Source organism: Falco rusticolus, chromosome 6, assembly GCF_015220075.1.
Source record: "Falco rusticolus isolate bFalRus1 chromosome 6, bFalRus1.pri, whole genome shotgun sequence".
NCBI lineage: Eukaryota > Metazoa > Chordata > Aves > Falconiformes > Falconidae > Falco > Falco rusticolus.
The window spans coordinates 37,674,067-37,694,068 of NC_051192.1; the positions used below are offsets into that span (position 1 = coordinate 37,674,067).

The window sequence follows — 20,002 nt, forward strand, 5'->3', positions numbered from 1 at the left end:
CAGATTTTTCTTCTCTGTTGTATTCTTTCCTTCAGCTGTGTTTTATATACTGTAAGCTTCAGACTTGGTGCATGTTTGACAGTTTGTTTTACTTCTCTGAATAATGTTAGATTCTTCATAACTGCATGTATGGAGTAAATGCTGGCTATTACTGAATTCTCACACTTCATTGTATATGCCATTGGATGTTAATGTGTGAAAACCCTTACATAATTACTTAACACCATCACCAAAGCCAAGAATCCTGGAATCGTTTTTGAAGACAGGTGATAGCCAGCAGATTCTTTTTTTGGGTAATATTTAAATTAATAGTAAAACAACTGTGTGCATGATACGTTAGTTTGGCCACTTTTTAACTTTAGTTAATGTTTTGCAATTTCTTCTGTTGCATGATCACACTGGAAAGAAACTTCTGTTAATTTGTTCTTCTGCTTTCCTAACCACGTTGATTTGACAGCCTCTTCATTGCATTGGTGTAAGCTGTAGCATTAGACAGGGATAGGAGAAGAAAAGGAGATAAGCAAACAAAAGCAACTCTAACTCTTAAACCCTTTAGCCTTCTACAGTGCTGAGTGCTCAGTAGGGAAGTCCTGCCGTTTCTTGCTTCTCACAGAAAATGACTTGCAGACACTTTTTGAGCTTTTGGAGTAACACAGAATGAATTGATTATGTGTTAGTAATCATATATGCTCATAGTCCTGGAAGTAAATTATGAGGTAACTTTGGGATAACAAATACAATGCCGATATTACTTAAAACAACATCTTGCACTGATGAAAGGAAACATCTTGACAATTGTTTCATAGGCATAAGCTTTTAGATGATGATGCAACTACTTTTATCTTTCCTCCAGTGGCATCTGACACCTTGTGCAATTTCATTGCTAAGTTCCTTCTGCCTTTCCTCCCCCCCCCCCCCCCCTTTCTTTTTTTTTTTTTTTTCCTTCTTCCTTTAGACACAGAATCACACATCAAACTACCCCGGCTGGCACAGCACCACGATTGCTGACAGCACCAGGACCAGTGGTGACAATGCACCTGTTTCCTGTTTGGGGGAACATCACCACTGTACTCCATCTCCACCAGTGGATCACGGTTGCTTACCTGAGGAAAGTGCCTCCCCTGCGCGGTGCATGATTGTTCACCAGAGCAACATCCTGGATAATGTTAAGAATCTCTTAGAATTTGCAGAAACACTCCAGTTAATAGACTCCGTAAGTAGACTTGCTGCCTCAGGTGGATTCGTGTGTGGTCAACAAGTAAGGGGAGAGGAACTGGGACCATCCTAAATGTGTTTCTGGTTTTTTTCTGAGTAGCTTCCAATTGCTACAAGATCTGAAGCTTAGCTTCTGATATAACAAAACGCAGCTGCTCGTAAATGAAGCCCTCAAGTATGGATGTATGCTTTTTGTGGGTATCTCCCTTTCATGCTGCATCTTAGTATGGGAGTGTGATTTTTAGGAAACTGCACAACAGTAGTTTGAAATGATCTCTCCGTATTAAGTCTCCATAAAATAAACTCAGAGACATCATGAAAGATTTTAAACAAGAAAATTATACTTATTTATGTTTGAAGTGACACATGCTGTAGGTTTATGTGTGGCTGCTCATGTATCTGCATCATTTTCTAAAAGTTTTTGTTGTAGCTACAATAGCTGCCTTTCAAAGTTTAAGGAGCTTGCCCTGGAATATATGAAGGACTGGAAACATGCATTTTAAAGGCCAGGTAGCTAACTGGCATTGACGTGGGCCTTTTGTCACTGTGGTCTCTGGGGTACTACATGTAACAGAAGTGGCACATTGAAATACATTTGTTGGTGGCACCCTCCTTCAGCAGCAGTCTGCTTCATGCAGCGTCACATCCCATTCAGCATGTCCAGAGGTGTGCAGGTTTGCAGGAGACCGGTCTTGGTTTAGAGACAGGGCACGCATTTTTTGGTAGCAAAAGGCACTGTCTTTGTACTCGGCAGAAAACCCTGGGCAAGTAGATATTAGGGACATCATTCGACTCATTGTTTCCTTAGGGACTCAGTTGCCAGCCACACTACTAGGTCATTAGACAGTTTGATGTGATCGAGGTATATATTTCAAACACAAGTAAGTGTTCACGGTGTTACTACTCAAACAGGGTCAAGCTGAACTGAACTGGGAAAGACTTTGTTGTTGTTGGTTATGGGCATATCCTAGCGCTGTATTTTCATGAGGTGGCACTATACACTGTCTTATAGCTCCGTGCCTCCCACGTTGTTTCAGGATCCTTCATCATGGGGTGATCTCAGCAGTTTTGAATTCTTTGAAGACACAGACACTTCGGCTAGCAAAGCTCCCTCAGGCAAAGTCGCGCAGCTTCAGCAAAGAGGGGCCAGTGCTTGTAGACCTCAAGGACACCCCATCACAAACTTGAGCAAAATCATGTTGAGTCAGGGCTCTCCTGGCTCACCAAAGTCCTTATCGTCTGCCTCACAGGGCAGTGCAGCTCCATGGGTCCTTCTTCGCAAAAAGAGAGGGCACTGCAGCCCCTTAGCCAGTGGCCACGGTAGCACCTTGGTCCTAGCTGACGTCAGCAGCTCAACTCCTCCTAAGCGCTCCCCTGTCAAAAGCCTGCCCTTCTCTCCCTCGCAGGTAGATCAAGACTTCTGCACAGATGTTACTAATTCTCAAAAGTCACCCCAGCCTTAACAATTTAGAAACTAATCCTTTGGAACAAATGACTAATTACCGTTGCGCTTGTTGATTTCACTCCGTGTTTGAATCTCCTCACTGCTCTTAAGTCTTCACCACTGAATTTAGATCATCAGCAAGCTAACTGTTGGTTCTCTTTTAAATTCATCTGTGGGGCTTGGGGTGTTTGGTTTGGTTTTTTTTTTTTTATTTAGATCATTTTTTGTAGGGGAATAAGATTGCTTGCTTTGCTCTTGCTGTTAACTCCTTCAACTACTAGAGTTTAACATTTCTGAGCATTTGTAATACTTTCCATCTCTGTCCACTTACAGTATGATTCATTGACCTAGAAAACCTCAAACTGCATTTAAATAGCATTCAGGTTGTGAGACAAACTGACAACAACCAGAAAATTCAAATCATGGCTCGCCATCCTCAACCTGGGCCATGTGGGGTAGAGTGGAATAGGAATGAGGAGAAAAATGGCCTGTTAAAATGGCCTGGCATGCACTTCCAAATTCCTGTTGATGGTTGCTTTGTTTCACAGCTGTAGCACTATTTAAAAGTGTTTTGGTTTTTTTTGTTTGTTTGTGTTGGTTTTGCCTTGGTTTGGCTTTAGTTCTTGAAGTCAGAGAAATGCTGTTTCATGAATGATAGTAAAAGATCACTTATGATCTCCCACTGTATCTCCCATTACTTATTAGGTATTTTAATCATGTATCATTCATCCAGTGCAGTCCATATTTTCTTACATGCCCTATTTTAATATCTTAATGTGATGCAATTTGAGTCTAGAAGGTAATAGGGTGAATCATTGTCAGAATAAAGGATACCACTAGGCTCATAGATATGTAGAAAAAAGAAATGGAAACAACATTTTAGGTTACTAGGTAAAGCTCATGCAAAAGCAGTTTTCTCCAAACTAATACTGCCACCTCCTTTTCAGTCAGCTGTTCCCATTCCAAAGCACTCCATGCACCCATCAGGGGTGGTGGTTTTCATTTTATGCTGTGAAAACACAGCACTTTGTTTTGAGAGAGATGATAGGAAATTTATTTTCCTGTCATAAACACTTTATTTACTGCCTTAAAAGCGCCTAGATTCCCCATATAAATCTTTGTGGAGTTTCACACAGTTTCCTGTGGGGCTATACCTGAAACATCCCTTACTCATTTCACCCAGTTCTTATTTGGACACGCTGCTCTTAATATTAATGAAAATTTATTTGCAGAAAATCCAAACCAGGCTTTTAAGCTTTGGCTCTTACAGTGGTGGAGAGTGTTTCTCATTGTAATGGGGGTGTCATTTTCTTTGTAGCTTCTTTCTCCATTAATGCTCGTTTTGGCTTCCTGAGTGCTGCAGCCAAACCGTTGCATGTTGTTTTGCCATGTAGTCAGGTACCCCCCCATACACCTACCCACATCGTAGGGTCAGAATCACTTATGTCAATCAAAAGGAAGTAATTTCAATAACGTCAAATTAAGAGGCCAGGATTGTAATCTGGATGTTCTGGTTGATTCTTCCTTTCCCTGCCTGCAGTTCTTGAACACCTCATCCAGTCATGAAAACCTGAACCTGGACAACCCTGCATTAACTTCCACACCGGTGTGTGGCCATAAGATGGCTGTTACCGCACCATTCCACAGGGACCAGACTTTCAAAGCTCAGAAGGAAAATCATATGTAAGTCTGTTATCGTGTTGTCTTGTTGGATTCACGAGGGTTCATTTCTTCAGGTTTGCAGGCAAAGTGCTGGGTCACTGTATGCTGTATGCAGAGTTGCTTGCTAACAAATACAGATTTTTCTTAATTTGGAGTAAAGCTTCCACTTTATAGCTCTGGTGTAGGTTATTAATACAGAACAATCATGCATATGGACTCGATGAGTTTTTTAAATAAAGCCATTCTACCTTATCACCATTAAAGAGGTGTTCTGCCAGAAAAGCAAAATGGATTATAGGATTGCAGGAAGATATTTGTCCAAGTCTTACAGCAGCCACTGCCTGTATGCATGTATTTCTGTAAAGAGGGAATATTTCCAAGCATGTTCTTTTAAAGTTTTTCTCCCTCTTTTTCAAGTTTCAGAACTCCAGCAATCAAGAGGTCGATATTAGAGAGCTCTCCAAGAACACCCACTCCATTCAAAAACGCACTTGCAGCTCAGGAAATCAAATATGGTCCTTTGAAGATGCTGGTAAGAAGGAAACAATGATAAAAGTTGCTTTGATATTAGTGCAGAGGGATGTTCTGGGACTTGGATGTAACGTTTCTTCCTTTCAGCCTCAAACTCCGACTCATCTTGTAGAAGATCTGCAGGACGTTATCAAGCAGGAGTCGGAGGAATCTGCAATAGTGGCTGGGATACATGAAAGTGGACCCCCTTTACTGAAGAAAATCAAACAAGAGGTAAATCTCAAGCTTACCTGAGGCAATTTAATTCAGCACTCTTTGCTGAGAAACTTATACCAATACCTTTTCTGTTAAATAGCTGTGTCTGTTTTTCTTTCATGTGAGCCCCAAGATCTTAGTGTCGGTTCTATATAGTGTACTAGGCATGCCTAATTCATCTCCCATTGATTTCCATAGAAGCCTTTCTGCTGTTTTCAGCAGGGGTTTGCTTAGGCTGTTCTAATGCAGTTTTCGTTTGAAACTTAAAAAGAAAGAAAAAAATTAGACAGGAATTTGGATTGAATCTTTCTAATATTGGTGAAGACTATAGAAGAACCCCACAGGGACCAAGCTCCATGGAGTGACTTAGAAACCTGAACATTTGAGGACATTGCATTATATTACTTTGTCACTAAAGTTCTAAAAATACGTATATTCTCAGTCCTTTCTAGGGGATTAAACTCCTGAATACTTACAGAGCGCTGAGTGCAAGTATTCAAAGTTTTATTAGGTGGGGATTTCTTTGAGAACCTTGAACTTTTTTCTTCTGTAAAGAGCAAGGGTGCGGTAAAAGACAGTACTGTAAACATGCATTATGTATGGCTGTGAAGAATATTTATTCAATGTATTAAGCAACTGACAGCCTCCTGGTCATTTTTTTATCATGGTGCCTCTCCTGTTTTCAGGTGGAGTCTCCAACAGATAAAGCTGGAAATTTTTTTTGCTCAAATCACTGGGAAGGAGAAAACCTGAGCACTCAGCTCTTTACACATACATCTACTATGGAAGATGTACCAGTAAGTGCAAGTTTTCACACCACCAAATGATTTTTCTGTTTTATATCCCTGTTCTGTTCTTAAATGCAAGACAGAAAATATTTTGTCTGACCTTCCTTATAAGTAGGCACTATTCATTATTTCTGTGTCGTTTTCCTGTATTAAGCATAAGAAGGAAAATCCTGCCTTTAAGTAGATCACTGTAGTGCCTGTAGAAGGTAGCAGAAGTTGCAGTCATTGTGCAGCCCACAGTCTTTGTAAAGAGCCTGCACTTGGAAGACATCTGCACCTGCATATAGAAATGACTAGGTCACAGAGTTAAAGCTGGTAAAACAAAAAGTTTTGTTTTGCTTTGTTTTGTTTTGTGCAAAGGAGAGCTTGCATGAGTACAGTTTCCTTTGCTTTGCTGGGGCTATTCAATGTGACTGTTGTTCTTGCACTTGGGAGTTCCACTGGATGAAAAATCTTCGCACGTGACCAATGCTTCTGCAAAGCCAAGTCCCAGGGACCCCAGGCTGAGGTCTGCTCCAAGGCTGAGCACTCGTCTGTGACTGTGCCCAGTGTTGCATGTTCTGCAGTCAGGCTGAGCTTGCATTTAATGCATTCAAATTCAGGTTGTTCTTCTGGGTTACTGAAAACTGTTGTTTTGTTTTTTCCTGTTCAGAATCTTCTTACCAGCTCCATTTTAAAGATGCCTGTGTCTGAAGGGGATAGCAGTTTTCAGAAAACAGTCACAGTACCTAGGAACAGGCCACTAGCTAGTCCTCTGCAGGTAACTATTCTTTGGTAAAAATACTTTTTGTATATAAAGATACATACACAAACTTATGTGTGTATATATATATAGCTTTCGCATAGAATGGTTTTAAGTTTGGGGAATGGAAGAATAAAATGTTCAGAGGAATGTGGCTGACAATCTCACTTTACCTGTGGAGTGTAAGGATACAGTGGCTACAGCTGTGCCAGGAAGCTGAACAGGGCAAAGCCCTGTGCGTGGGGCATTGTACCTCAGCTGCCTCCGGTGTGACATTGGTAGGACTGAGGATTAACGCGGGCCAGAAGCTTTTTCCTGTAAGCTTCTTGTAGGTGGCTTTGCTGTTTTGAAGAGCAGGAGAGTTGAGTGGTATGCTGGTGGCCAGAACTTGTCACTGGACGTGGGGGAGAGGAGAGACTGGCACTGCCCATCTGCCCAGCATTGCCCATCCAGCTGAGCACCAGGATGGCCTTTCCCTGGGTGCGGGCTGAGGCCGCAACAGGAATGTGGTTGTAACTGGTGAGCTGAAGAGGCCTCATAACCCTTATGGCCAGTTGAATGTCTTGTGATCTCTGAAAGGAATTAAATGTGCAATTGTTGTAATGTAAGCCAGATGGGAAGCTGTTTTTTATGTATTTATGACTTTTCCAAGTGTTAACAAGCATATACATTTGCTATACTTTAAAATGCAGCTGTTATGCAGGGCCTGATCCAAAGCCCACCAAAGTCTTTAGCAACCTCTTTGTCAACTCTTGTGGACTTTAGATCAGGTCCACAGCAAGTGATTCAGAGAACGAAATGCAGTGTACATAGTGATTAATTATCCTTCCACCACAACTCATATTTTTGATGTAGATGAATAAGTGATTTTATAGCTCTTCACATGGGAGAATGGAGGGAAAGTGTTTCATTCCCCAGGGTGAGTCACTGTCAGAAAGGAAATTATAACTCCATAGTTCCTGACTTGCAGACAGATAGTCCACATGGCTAATCTTTTTTTTCCTCCCTCTTTCCAGAATTTACATTAGGGGTTGTTTACAGTAGGAAGGAATGAACAAAGCCTGGTTTTGATTAAGCATCTCTAACCAGGCATTATAAAGTGAGATACTAAAATTTCACACATGTCCCTGTTTGGCATAGTTTGCCATGGAGTATGTCTGTATTTTGCACTGCGGAATCATCTGATGAAAAGCAGCTTTGAAGAACAGGGACTGTGTCCCCACTCTGCATGGGGGTGTCCGCAGGGGCCGAAGACTCTCACTCCCTGTTGCTTATTTGATCTTTTCTCACCAACTGTGTTTCTTAGCTGCACTGTGATAGATGGCTAAGAGGAGGGGGTTTGAAGATCCACTGCCTCTGGGTTAGGGCAGTTATTTAGAAGCTGAATTCAGACTGTCTCATGGCAAAGGAGCCCCAGGCTCCAGCTTTGCAGGGGTCACTGGAGCTCCCCGGCTGGCATGTGGGAGGAGGCTGCTGGTCCCCAGGTGCTCAGCCTCGCTGCCTTGCCAGCGTGCCAACACTTGGCCATGTCTCCTGGCCAAACTCTGGGCTTCTCCGTAGGTTTAGGGCAACGTTTTTGGGTAGCTAAACAGAGTATATTGTGGGTTGTCCCGTCAGTGGTAGTTGCCTTCATTCTGCCTGTAATAAAAGTGAAGAGTCTGAGGTGCCTGTAAAATAGGATCTTTTGATCTTTGGCATAACAGTGTTATGTTTCCTGCTATCTAAAAATAATTTCTTTACAAGCTGCTGTCAATGAAAGGGCTTGTTTAACCTTCTCTCCTCACTCATGCTGATTTTTGTTCAGGAAGTTTACACGAGTCAGTCTGTGGGCCGTTCTGGATCCCATTCTTCAGTCGTTGCTCAGGAAAGGCATGTTAGAAGTCAGGTATTCTCATTGTTTGGATAAAGAGGACTTTTCCTTAAGTAGGAACTGAGTTAAAAAGGACTCCCTAGCTCATCTCAGTGTTTAAAACATGTTGAACTGAAAGAAAAAGCAGTTGTAAAAAGCCCCAAAGTGAATACTTAGCATGCAGCTTCTTGGTGTACCACTATGAATGTAAAATTATTCTCTTGACCAATGAAAGAAACATTGAGTGTTTCAGCTGAAATGTAATCCTACATGAAGAATGAGCCATTCTGTTATGGTGGCACAGACAGTTTTTTCAGAATGAAATACAGACGTTTTATAACAATGCGGTATTGTCTACCTATCCCTGCACACTCTGATTTGGACTTAGTGTCATGGCTAAAAAGGAGAATCTTCATCCCTGGTAAGGCTGCTTGGCTTCATGTCAGAGGGGACTGTGGCCCCGTACAGCTCAGAAGGGACATGCAGTCTAGCTCTGTTTCACACCAGAAGCTGCTGCTGCTCTGTCCTTACTGCTTCTCCCTCTCCATCCCAGTGGAAATGGATGTGTGTGATGAGGACACAGCATGTCTAAAGGTGCAAAGCAATTGGAAACATTAGTGTTTGTGCTTGACTTTGAGTGGTAGCATTTTGTACATGACCAGTTTTTAGCATGTTCTTGTTCTATGCTTTCTACACCTCCTAGTTTTGGTATATTGCCCTCATATATGTACACACACATGGATGCACATATGAACACTGGACTAAATCTATTCATTCCATGCAGGTAGGTGTTAAACACCAGGGAACCCATCAGGGTGAAATTTAATTGTGTCTGCATATGTTTACATTGCTGTTGTTAATATTTTGGGCCTGGTCCAACTGTTCTTACTTAGGCAAATTCTCATTGACTTCAGTCCAAGTAAGCATTATAGCGCACTCTGCACCTTGGGATGCATGCATGGAGAGGGAAGAGAGAAAGGGAGCACGAAAGTTACTTTTAATATGCTTGGTTCTTAAAATTCCATTTTCTCTTAAATTTGAACTTATGTAAGAGGGAAGTAGTATGTTTACCAGCCCACAGTATTTTTCATTGCTTTAATAGTTTGCACTGCATTTGCATAAAGAAAATTATATTTGGCTAGCAATAAACTCACCAAAATGCCTGGTTACTTACTGTTTTGCTGTAATTTCAAAGAAGGCAAGAGTAATGAATGTTCAAAACAATCTTTAAGGATATTTTTTACTGCATTTTGGGTATATGTCTGATCATATGCAACTTAGTAAATAATAGTTGATAGCCATATCAGATAGCACGATACGATTGTCATAGTGAATGAGGAGGAACAGCATGTTGCATCATTTGGCATGTGATATCAGCTGTGTATAACTGTACTGGGAGTATGGTGGTATCAGTGTTGCACTAGAGCAATGTGGGGAGAAAAAGTTTCCTTAGACCCAAGAAGAGTTTGGGCTTCATCCTCATTTGATACCCTGTAAAACATGGGATGTAAAGGCAGCTGTGCGTAGGATTTTTCCAAAAAGGTGTGAAGGTTCAGCCAGCTTCTTTGTCCTGCATGACACATCTCATGGTAGGGCATTGAGCATTCCTTCACTGGCAGGAATAGGAGATGTCTCACCAAACCCACATTATGCCTTGGGGTGGAATTACTCCTACACGCCATTGCATGGATCCCAAATACTTATGCTTTATATTGGTGGAGTTAGTTACAACCTATATTTTTGCACCCTATGTTTTTGTCGCTCAAGCAATACTCAGTTGCATGGCAGGGAGGTTTTGGCCTCACTAGCAACTTTTCCAAGGGTTAAGATTTTGAAATAACATACTCCCTTATTGAGGTAAGCTGGTGGTCTGCACTGAGCCTTTGCTTGAATAGTGCCTCGTAAGTGGTTACATAAACCCCCTCTGTTTCTCACCCTTCCTATGTAAAAGTTATGTTTTATTTCACATTATGTTCTTTAGCAGTAACAGTACATAATACAAACTATCCTAACACAGGCATTTTAACAGATGGAAAAGTAGGCTAAATCATAGACCACCTAACCCTGCAGGCTATCAAAAGACACCGTGAAATGGAACCTTTTAAGAAAATAGCACTGCTTTGATATCTTCTTCTCCCAGTAACAAAGGAAACAACACAAGGTAGAAGCCCTGCAAGCTAAAGAGAATGTTCTTCAGCCCTAGATCCTGTCACTTTCCATTTTTTAACCACAGACTGACACGTTTCAGCTCGAATTTCCTGACTTTCAGCGGTTTATGTAACCATTTTATTTAAAGAGTAAGTTTAAAGGATTTTAAAAGTTACTTGGTTAACCTTTTCAAGAGTGCGAGCTGTCATTAAGCTTAATTTTCTCCATTTAAAAAGTCAAATGTGGAATTTTCATTTGCAGCTGGTTCTAAGACGCAGTGTATAGGTGAGGCAGCATGCTCTCCTGCAGCAGCAGACTTTCTCTGGTTTTCCTCCATGGCTTTTTGGGGGCAAGATGATCCTGAAGTCTCATACTCTTCTTTGTTTAATCAAGGGAGAGGGGGCCCTAGGAGTTTTTAAGATTTGCACAGCAAGGGAAGGTAGCCCTGCAGGTTTCCTTACTTGTGTTGTCTCTTCTCTCGTCAGTGCCTGATGTGTGCAGGAGCTGTGCTTGGCACAGCTCAGGGAGCAAAAGGACATTTGAAGTTACGAGTCAGTCATCGCATGTTTTCCTCCCAGGGCAGCAGAATCTGGGTTGCAAACAGATCAGGAGTTACAGCTGCCCTGAGCAGGCAGTGGTCTCTCAGAAGGAAGAAAAGTGACAGACTATCAGCCATTTGCAGCAATGTGTTCTGATCCGTGAATAAAAATTAGTTAAGGGCGAAACTAGAAAGGAACTGAATATCCTAACGTGAGTTGCAGGTGCTCAACCCATTTCCATATCTCTTACATTAATCTTACTTGGAAAGCTCATACATCTCAAACAGGAGTTTTGTCTTGAGTAAGGTCTTCAGGGTTAAGCTCTTAAAAGCACCACCAAATAGCTCTTTCTGGCTCTCGTAGCAGGGTTATAATAGAAGCTGAAAAGTTGGACCATCTTACTTTCTCACATTTAGCAAGCTGTATTTCTGAGCAACTGGGGAAGCCCCAGAGTTTAGAAAGCTGTCCCATGCCCCAGAGGAGAACTAGCAACAAGAGCAGAAATAGTGCTCTGCCTTAGCAAATGAAGTAGGATTCATTTATGGTCACTTGAGTATTTTATTTAGTCTTTACTGTCTGGTCTTGATAAGGAAAAGGGCTTCTCTTGGTTCTGCCTTCTTACAGAATAGAAAGCCATACTATTCTACACGGTGTGAATCGTATTCTGCTAGGAAATTGCCTTGTTTGGGGCATTGATTACTGTTTCAGAAGGAGTGCTGCAGTTCTGTTGCAAGCCTCCTTTTTAGCAGCATGTTCTTCAAAGTACCCATACTGTGTAATCTAAGGGAAAACTGGCAAGAAATCCAGCTTTTTGAGGTCGAGAAACATGATAAGATACCTTCTAATAGTCTGAGCCTTCTAAATATTTTAAACATTTTGGCTTTTTTTTTGGTTTTAATTGGCAGCACAACTTGGCTAAACAAATGGGAACGTATGTAACACCAGTAACTTTGCTGAAGATACCAGCCAGTGTAGTGGAGCTTTAAAATCTGTCTTCTAAGACAGTTCTTTGCCCAAAGATTTTTACTAGACTTCCATCAGCTTGGGAGCTTGATACTGCAGGACTGCAGCAGTGTTTGGATTTTGACATCCACTGCTAACACACAAGCTGGTGTAACACAGAAGCTCTCGTAAGCTGTGCAGACAGCACGTGGAAAGGCGGTCGAGGCTCTGAGTGCAGAAGGACCAGTTCTGTTAGAAAGGCACCTTTCCACAGGGTTTTTTTTTCCTTACTCTGGTCTGTTTTCTCTAGATGGTCCAAGTTTTTATTTAAAGTGCTTTAACTGGATATCCCAGTTACAGCTTTGACCGTTTGTTTACAGTTTGCATCTGCCTGAGGGCAGTTGAAGGCACATTACAGGATAAGTGAGGTAGTTTTACTGCCAGAAGAAGGATGTGCTGGTAGGATTACTGAGGTTAAAAAAAAAAAAAAAAAAAAGAGCCAGGGAGAATGATATAGCTGGAATTGTACCATGGGTCTGTAATTTTATCCTATGGGAATTCATAGTAGTACACCACCTTCTCCCCGCCACTCCCTGTTTTAACTTTAAAAGAGAAAACTGCTGCGTGTGGAAGAGAAAAATACAGCTGGAAGTACTGGCTGAAAAGCTTAAATTCTTTTAATTGACAGCAAAACTAAGAGCAGTTTCCTGCTCTTTGAGTCAATTAAAAAAATACATACATAGAATGAATTGTACTGCAGAAATCCCTTTCTTTCCCCACTGGCTAGGAATTTAGGTGCCAAAAGGAACACCTCACTCTTAGATGGCTGAATATAAGTAGAATGAATCCCCTGAATTAATGAAAACATGCCTGTCAATTTTGGTGGGTTTGGGGTCAGGCCTTTTGGCTTCTCGTTACAAAACTTTTGTGCGTCTGTCACTGATTTGCAGAGTTGGACCTTTAAATGTGGCAGGGGACATGCAGCGAGCATTCTGCAAAAGGAATGATCTGAGGGGTTTCTATGCTGTTTTCCTGCATGGCTCTAGCTCTCTGCCTGGGTCTTGTCTCTTCTGATGGATTTGCTAAGCACTGCTTTTGTGGGGCACTGCTGCCGTCCTGCAACAGAGCCCAGTCAATGCTTGCTGCGATGCTGGCATGGAAGGAGGCGTTGTGCTTTTCCCTTTTTACCGAGGGATCTTGTAGTTGTGTGTGCCCAGACCTGGCAAGGCGTTCTGCCTGGGTCGTGGGACCCAGCGCTCCCTGCCAAGGAGGGAAGTAAAACTTCTCGCGTCGGGATGACTTTCACATGTGCCTCCGGCGCTGCGCTGCGGGGCTGGCAAGGCAAAGGCATTGTGCTTTGTTTTGTGTCGGCTGCCAAGAGCCAAGGCTTCAGACAGAAAATGTTTATTAAAAATACCCACTTTAAATGTTGTCATCTGAGTTCCCCAGGATAGAATTGAAAACTTAGTAAATATACTACTTCAGAAAATACACTCCTTTGGGTCAAATTCTGCTTGCTTACTAGAGAGAAGCTCTCACCACTGTCAGTGAGACTGCAAAGTTAGCCTCTCTTCATAAATTTGTCATAAGAGGAGAGAAAATAGTGTTGTGTATTTCTGGGAAAATAATACAAGGGTCAAAACTCTGTGGGGAGATTCTCCCACGCTGTCTCTACGGCAGAACTTGACTCAGTTGTTTCGAGCAGGCTCAGGTCAGGGTCTGGCTGATCCCCCTGCGGCTTGCTGTGCCTGCTGCCCAGCGCTGCCCGGGGCGGCTGAGCACGGAGCCGGGGCAGGGGGTTACTGCCTGCCTGAGCAGCTTCTGCTGCACTGACATCGGGTTAAACGAAGACCAGGCTTTCACTGGAATGAGTGACGTGTAGCAGCATGCTGAGATGTTGTTGGAGATACCAGCATACAGATTTTTTTTTTTTCTTCTCTAAGCACACGGCTGTTAATACAAAGAGCTCAGTGTAGATAGTAATGATTAAGCCTAATTTATGAAATAGGGACACTCCTTGCCTGAAGTTACTTCTGTTTTTTAAAAATGGACGTAATGTGACAGATGGACTTTTCCTTGCATGTTTTCAGTTATTTAGGGGACTGCTGATCTCTCATTCCTAGACCAGTGCATTGAAGCTTTGGGGGATCACAGGGCAATAATGGTTCGACGCATATTTTTGTCCTTTGAAATGATGGATATTCTGGAACTACCAACTGCCTTTGAGGTGTACAGACCAAATCTGACTTCTGAGTAAAACCAGTAGCATTGTACCCGGCATTAATTTGGTCCCTGATGCAAATACCTGTAAAACAACAGGGTAAAGTACTCACAGGTGCAAGTCCTGCTGTGGATCAATAGGAGGCTGTAGGTTCCCAGCTGATGTAGGTGCCTTTGAAAAAGTTACCCTGGAAGCTGTTTAACCAAAACATAAAAGAAGCAGTGGCGTGTCGCATGCATGTCTGCGGCATGCAGAAAGTATGTCACACCTGCTTTTTGGCTGTGGAGTGTGCCCTAGGGCTGAGCCACAGCATGAGGTGTACAGCCAGCCCAGGTAGAACCACTTTAGAAAAGAGGTGTGTGGCATGTTTGTTCACTTCACAGATGCAGCTTTCCTGCAAAAAGCTGCAGAAATGTAATGATTTGAGGCCTGACCTGGTTCTCCTTCACACGAGGAACTCCCACTGAAGCTTAGCAAGAGTTCTGCCTGCAAAAAGGCATCAGGAGCAGAGACCATATCCAGAACTCATCTACAGAGTGGAGAAAGCTGTCTCCAGAGAAGCCCAGCTAAAGTTTCCGGAGGATTAACGTGCTTGCCCTCATCTTGGCCACGCTGCTTACTTACTCATTGGTTTCGTCCCTTTTAGACTGTAAGCACTCCAAGGCAGGGAACCTCGGTCCCTGTGTTTGTACCAGTGCCCTGATTAGGGCGTATTATGAGAAATTATCTTTATTTCATATGTTGCCTAGCCTTTTACTATCCATATGTCTTCGATAACACTGTTTACAGTCAGAAGAGCATTCTCTAAACATTTAGGCCAGAGAATAATTTAAGGATCCTCTTGTAAAGTTAGCAGCTACAAGGAGCAACATGAGGAGCCACGGGCACATCAGGACAGTTCTGCTCCTGGCAGGTGGTTTTGCAGTCCACTAATTTCGCTTCACCCAGTGTCCCAGATGTTGGGAAGGTTTTGGCCATCTCGCTACACAATGTAGATCTTTGTCCTTGTTGAAAGCAGAGGAAAATAGAGAAGGATTTCTCCTGACTTGTCTTTGTTGGTGGATCTTGGGCATAGACCTCCATATTCAGCAGTAGTGGGATCCCCTTGCTGGCAGGCAGCTTTCCATTGACGACAGCTGTGTCCATTTTTGTAATGCAGGGCATTAGTACAGCTAGCTCTATATGGTAATAGAGGTTTTATTCATGGCTTTGGGAATATCTCGTTGTGGAAAAGCAGACACGCAGAGTAAGTGAAAGAGTTCAGTGGGGAAAAAAAAGGAAAGTGTGTTTAAATGTGTGTGTATACTGGTAAATTGCAGAAGCTTTGAAATTTCATTACTGTTTATAGCTCAAGGCAATGAGAAACATCTCACATATATAGTGAGTAAATAAATACAGTGTGCACAGCCCTCTGCAGATACGTTTATCTCATTTTAACATTATACTAAATGGTGTCTGTAACCTCCATAAATACCACAAGAAGTGAAATGGCTTTCATGATAATTAAAATGCTGTTTCTGCTGAGAGTAGCGGACCAGCCCGCCCCCCCCCTTTGCCGGAGGAGCTCTGCTAATGGGCATGTGCTAATCGCTGCGCACAGGTGAAAGCAGCTCTAAGCGCAGGAGGTTTTGTTAGCTGTGGTCAGGCTGTCAAGATTGTCGGGTTTGTTTAGGGAACACAAGGGCAGAGCAGCTGTATTTCTAGAACGGAGGTTCAACAGGAATTTGTGCGTGGTCATAGCACTGAACATTGCAACTCTGGGCTTTTAGCCTGCCTGTGCCCTGTTGACTGTAAAGTCCACCTGCGAGTAAATTCTCTTTTTGGACCTTTCACGGAAAGGAGGGATTAAAGGCAAAGCTAAGGTATGGCCCTGTAGAGAAGGCACTTTGAGAGAGAAGTGGGGAGGTTTGGGTCCTGGCTCTTGTGGCATGCCCCTCTGCAGGGCACCTGATCTGCCCACCCTGCTGCTGCTACCTGAGAAGTGGGGGTGATTTTTTTTTTGCCTGTTGTGTTGAGATTCCAGTTTCTCTGGAGATGGGACAACATCCTGCTGCCTGTTCATGTGACACTTAAGAGCACCGGGCCCAGCTTCGGCAGGGTCTACGAACAGATCACATATCATTCACCCCAAATCTCTCTGCCTGCTTCTAATTTAGCATCTGAACAGCACGTGGGAGTCGGCATCCTGCGGGAAGATCGAGGATCAGATGGCCCTGACGGATCAGGCGCGCAAGTACATGGCCGCCTTCCCCACCCGGACTCTGGTTATGTGAAAGGGTCGACAGACAGCGAAGCATTATGGTTTTGAGAACACTTCACCTCCACTGGGAAATTCCTGTTCCTCTGCGTGAAAACTTCATGAATGGGAGAAGAGCCTATCTTTGTTGTGGTACAACAGTTGGGAGCAGCACAAAGTGCATTTAGTCACTCAGCATATATATTCTTGTTGGATTTCACCCAACTTAAGAGGATTTTTTTTTTTTAATGATACTTGCCTAAATTATTAGGTATTAAGTTTGAATCAGTAATTAATGATCTTAAGTGCAGGCTTATAATAAAATAATTTTTTCTTGTACTTTTTGAGATCAGGCAGACCTAATACACCAGTATTGTTATTTCAGTGATGTGCTAGCCAGGGGTGGGGTTTTGTTTGTGTCTTTTTAAAAATTTTTTTATAATAAAAGAGCAGGTACTCAAACAGATATATTTTAAATCACTGAACAAAATGCATTGGTGTAAAATACTGAAGCAAAAAGCATTACTACAAACACCAGTCTGTGCAAAGGGGAAAAACTGATCAAGATTATGAATGCTCAAACATCCATGCCTGTTGAAATACTCTTTTTGTTATGGTTATAGACCATTATACATTGTGTGTTTCTGTTTGGGGGGGTAATTAGCTTGCTTTAAAAAATATTACTGTATGAAACATAGATTTATGAGAAAAATTATATTTTTATTCAGTAATTTAATTTTGTAAATGCCAAATGAATACTGTGTTTTGCTGCTACAGACCTTAGTGTGTAGACATGCTGCTAGTGTAAAAGGAGCAGTAGAGCTTTATATGGAAAGAAAAATAATGATGTTAGCTAATTGACTATGCACTAGCATTTCAGACTTTTTTATTTTATTTTTTTTACATCATTTATACTTTTTCCCCTTTTTTTATAAGCCATATTTTTGAACACTGTTCCTGGGAGATTTCTTTTTTGTCTGGATGTGTTGTTTTGTTTCTCATTGGTTTGTAACAGCATGCATTGCACCTTCATATGTTTGGGAGAACACTGTCTTGTTCATGTTGTCTGTTTTGTTCCACGTCTAGCTAATTGTTCCCTAACTTGGGTCTTGTACTAAATCAGGTTCTTAAAAATACATGGTTCTTCATACTGCCGTACCAAATCTTTATCGATATGGCAAAACACTGATTTTATTTTATTTTTTTATTGTTTGGGTTTTTTTTATAACAGCCTCTGACTTTGCTGCCTTAATAGCATTTGGTGCAGCTTCATCTGCACTTAATTTTTTATACGACAATGTACTGCCTTGTAGATAAATAAAGTGTGTTCTTTTTTACTTAAACCCGCACGGCCTCTTAATCTTGTTTTAGTGTTTTGGCAGTGGTGTTACAGGCAACAGTCAAGCCAAGAAGGTTTTTTTCCAGCCCATTCAGATAAGTAAGGAATACTGTTTTGCACACCGTAGGCAGCTTCAGCATCCTCAGTTCTCACTGATTGTTAAGGAAGTGGAAGGAGCACAGCACAGAACAGTAAGTACTGAGCATGTTGTAGACTCGAGGCACATCTCTGGTGACACCAAAGTCCAGGTCAGCGTCAGCCGGCAGGAGGCTTATTGCTCCTTTTGTGCAAAACTGCTGTTCTCCCATAATGCTGGCTAGTGCATTTTTCATCTGAGACCGTCAGATCAGGCGTCAATTGAATAAGAGCAAAATATTCTGGAGTCCCTACGCTGTAGAACAGATTTTTTCATGCTTGTCTTAGGAAACCAGAGGTGAGAATGTACTTTGAAACCCTGGTGCGTTACACTGCACAGCAAATAATTGGGCAGAGCTGCAAAGCCTCATGCAGTGTAAATGTTGAGGATGTTCAGCCCTGGGTAGGCTAGACAGTAAAAGCAATTGCCAAAAATTAAAAAAAGATGCAACCTGCCAGGAAAAAAATTGCATTTTATTTAATAGCTTGAAAATAAATTGTTTGCTAAAATTTAAGTTAATGCAAGCAGTTCAAAGTCAGACCTCTTGAAAGCAAAATTCCACTCCATGAAGGAAGGAATGCCTATTTCCAAGTGTATGTAGCCACATATGGGCTGAGAGCCCCGAAGGGTACCTGGGTACCTTTTACTCCTTTTTACCCCTTCCCCAGCAGCCTGCCTAGTCCTCCAAGCTGAAGGCACATGCTATCCCTTGCCCCATGCAGTGCACAGAAAAGGAGGAGCAAAAAGGCCTTTGCGCTTTTCTCTTTCAGCGTGAGAAGGGACAGGTGCTTGCAGCAGCCCCCTCCACGTTTGCCTGTTTCCCATCACCCCCACAGGCAGTTCAGGCTCTCACCAAATGCTGGGGGGCCAGGGTAGAGTCAGCCCGGAGGTGGTTTTGCAGCAGTTACTGCAGGCAGGACCCCAGCGCTGGGTATGGATTACAGAGAAGGGGAAGTCTGCGGGAGCGCTTGCCTGTGCAAAAGCTGCGGGCTCACACCATGAAAATGCTTGTGCAAGATGCAAGGGAGGACTGCGGGATTCGGTGTGCAACTTGGGAAGAGGGAAATTGCTTAAGCAATGCCTTACGGCTTAGAAAGGAGAAAAAAAAAAAAAGGGAAAAAGAAACACCAAGCTTACAACAGGTCTTCAAAGCAAAGCTCTTGCCTTGTAGGGCTCCAGCTGTAACTGCACCTAGCGTGGCTGAGTTTAAACAGATCATTATCTAGCGCCTGGTGCGGATCAGTGCCGGGAACCGTGGAGGCTCACCCTGCAGGTGCCTAGCGTGAGGACTGGGGTTTTCTCTCCTATACCTTCAATTGCTTTAAAACCTATTTTTAACATACAAAACCATTGCAATAATTGTCTTGTGGATGGGCACACTTAGAGCTAATACAGAGGAAAATGTTTCTTTTTCCTCTTTCTCATTTCATTGAAAATGCAAAACACTCAGTAGATTAAGGCTGATTTGCATATGTTTCTGCATGCATGTGGTGCTCAGCGTGAGTGAAGGAAGAGGCTTTGTTTGAACACTGTAGCCCAGGAACCTGATTATTCTCCGCCCCCCCCCCCCCCCCCCAATACTAAGTTTCCTTCGCAACAAAGTGCCACCTCCTGCATGTGTTTCTCATGCAAATATCGCCATGTGACCACGCTCTGCTTACTGTCTGAAATACACATCTTTCTTTCAGAGGTCCAGACCAAGTCCTATGCGTTGGTCAGGCAAGACCTATCCCAAGGCAGGTCCATGTAGTGGCCTATTTGGCCTTGCAGTGGCCCTTTGCACAGGTGTATAAGCCATCCCAGACCGGTTTAAAACTAGAGTAACCTACCAAAACGAAGGGAAAACAGGTTCAGTCAAGTTCTCATTTAATGGAGAGTAGATATTTGGCTCAAATTCCTATTAACTTTTTTCTTCACTGTAATTATAACTTAATAATGTTGTCGGTGGGAATTCTTTTGATTTCTGAAAAGAATTTAAATTATCATTTCAGCATGTGCCACTAATTAAAAATGAA

At 42.5% G+C, this 20,002-nt stretch overlaps 1 protein-coding gene across 8 annotated transcripts in view; it reads left to right on the top strand.

The window, feature by feature from the left end:
- Window positions 1-17,855, top strand: part of MYB (MYB proto-oncogene, transcription factor) — a 28,910-nt gene extending 11,055 nt beyond the window's left edge. For 4 of the 8 annotated variants that reach the window (XM_037391729.1, XM_037391728.1, XM_037391726.1 and 1 more), the window contains 7 exons: window positions 956-1,213; window positions 4,200-4,342; window positions 4,739-4,853; window positions 4,940-5,065; window positions 5,734-5,844; window positions 6,488-6,595; window positions 16,433-17,855. In XM_037391729.1, the coding sequence (XP_037247626.1) occupies window positions 956-1,213; window positions 4,200-4,342; window positions 4,739-4,853; window positions 4,940-5,065; window positions 5,734-5,844; window positions 6,488-6,595; window positions 16,433-16,549 (978 nt within the window). In that variant the 3' untranslated portion in view covers window positions 16,550-17,855. Of the gene's footprint in view, window positions 1-955; window positions 1,214-2,252; window positions 2,622-4,199; window positions 4,343-4,738; window positions 4,854-4,939; window positions 5,066-5,733; window positions 5,845-6,487; window positions 6,596-16,432 lie in introns of all 8 variants that reach the window. The other 4 variants (XM_037391725.1, XM_037391722.1, XM_037391723.1 and 1 more) reach the window with 2 other exon arrangements.
- The last annotated feature ends 2,147 nt before the right edge of the window (window positions 17,856-20,002 follow it).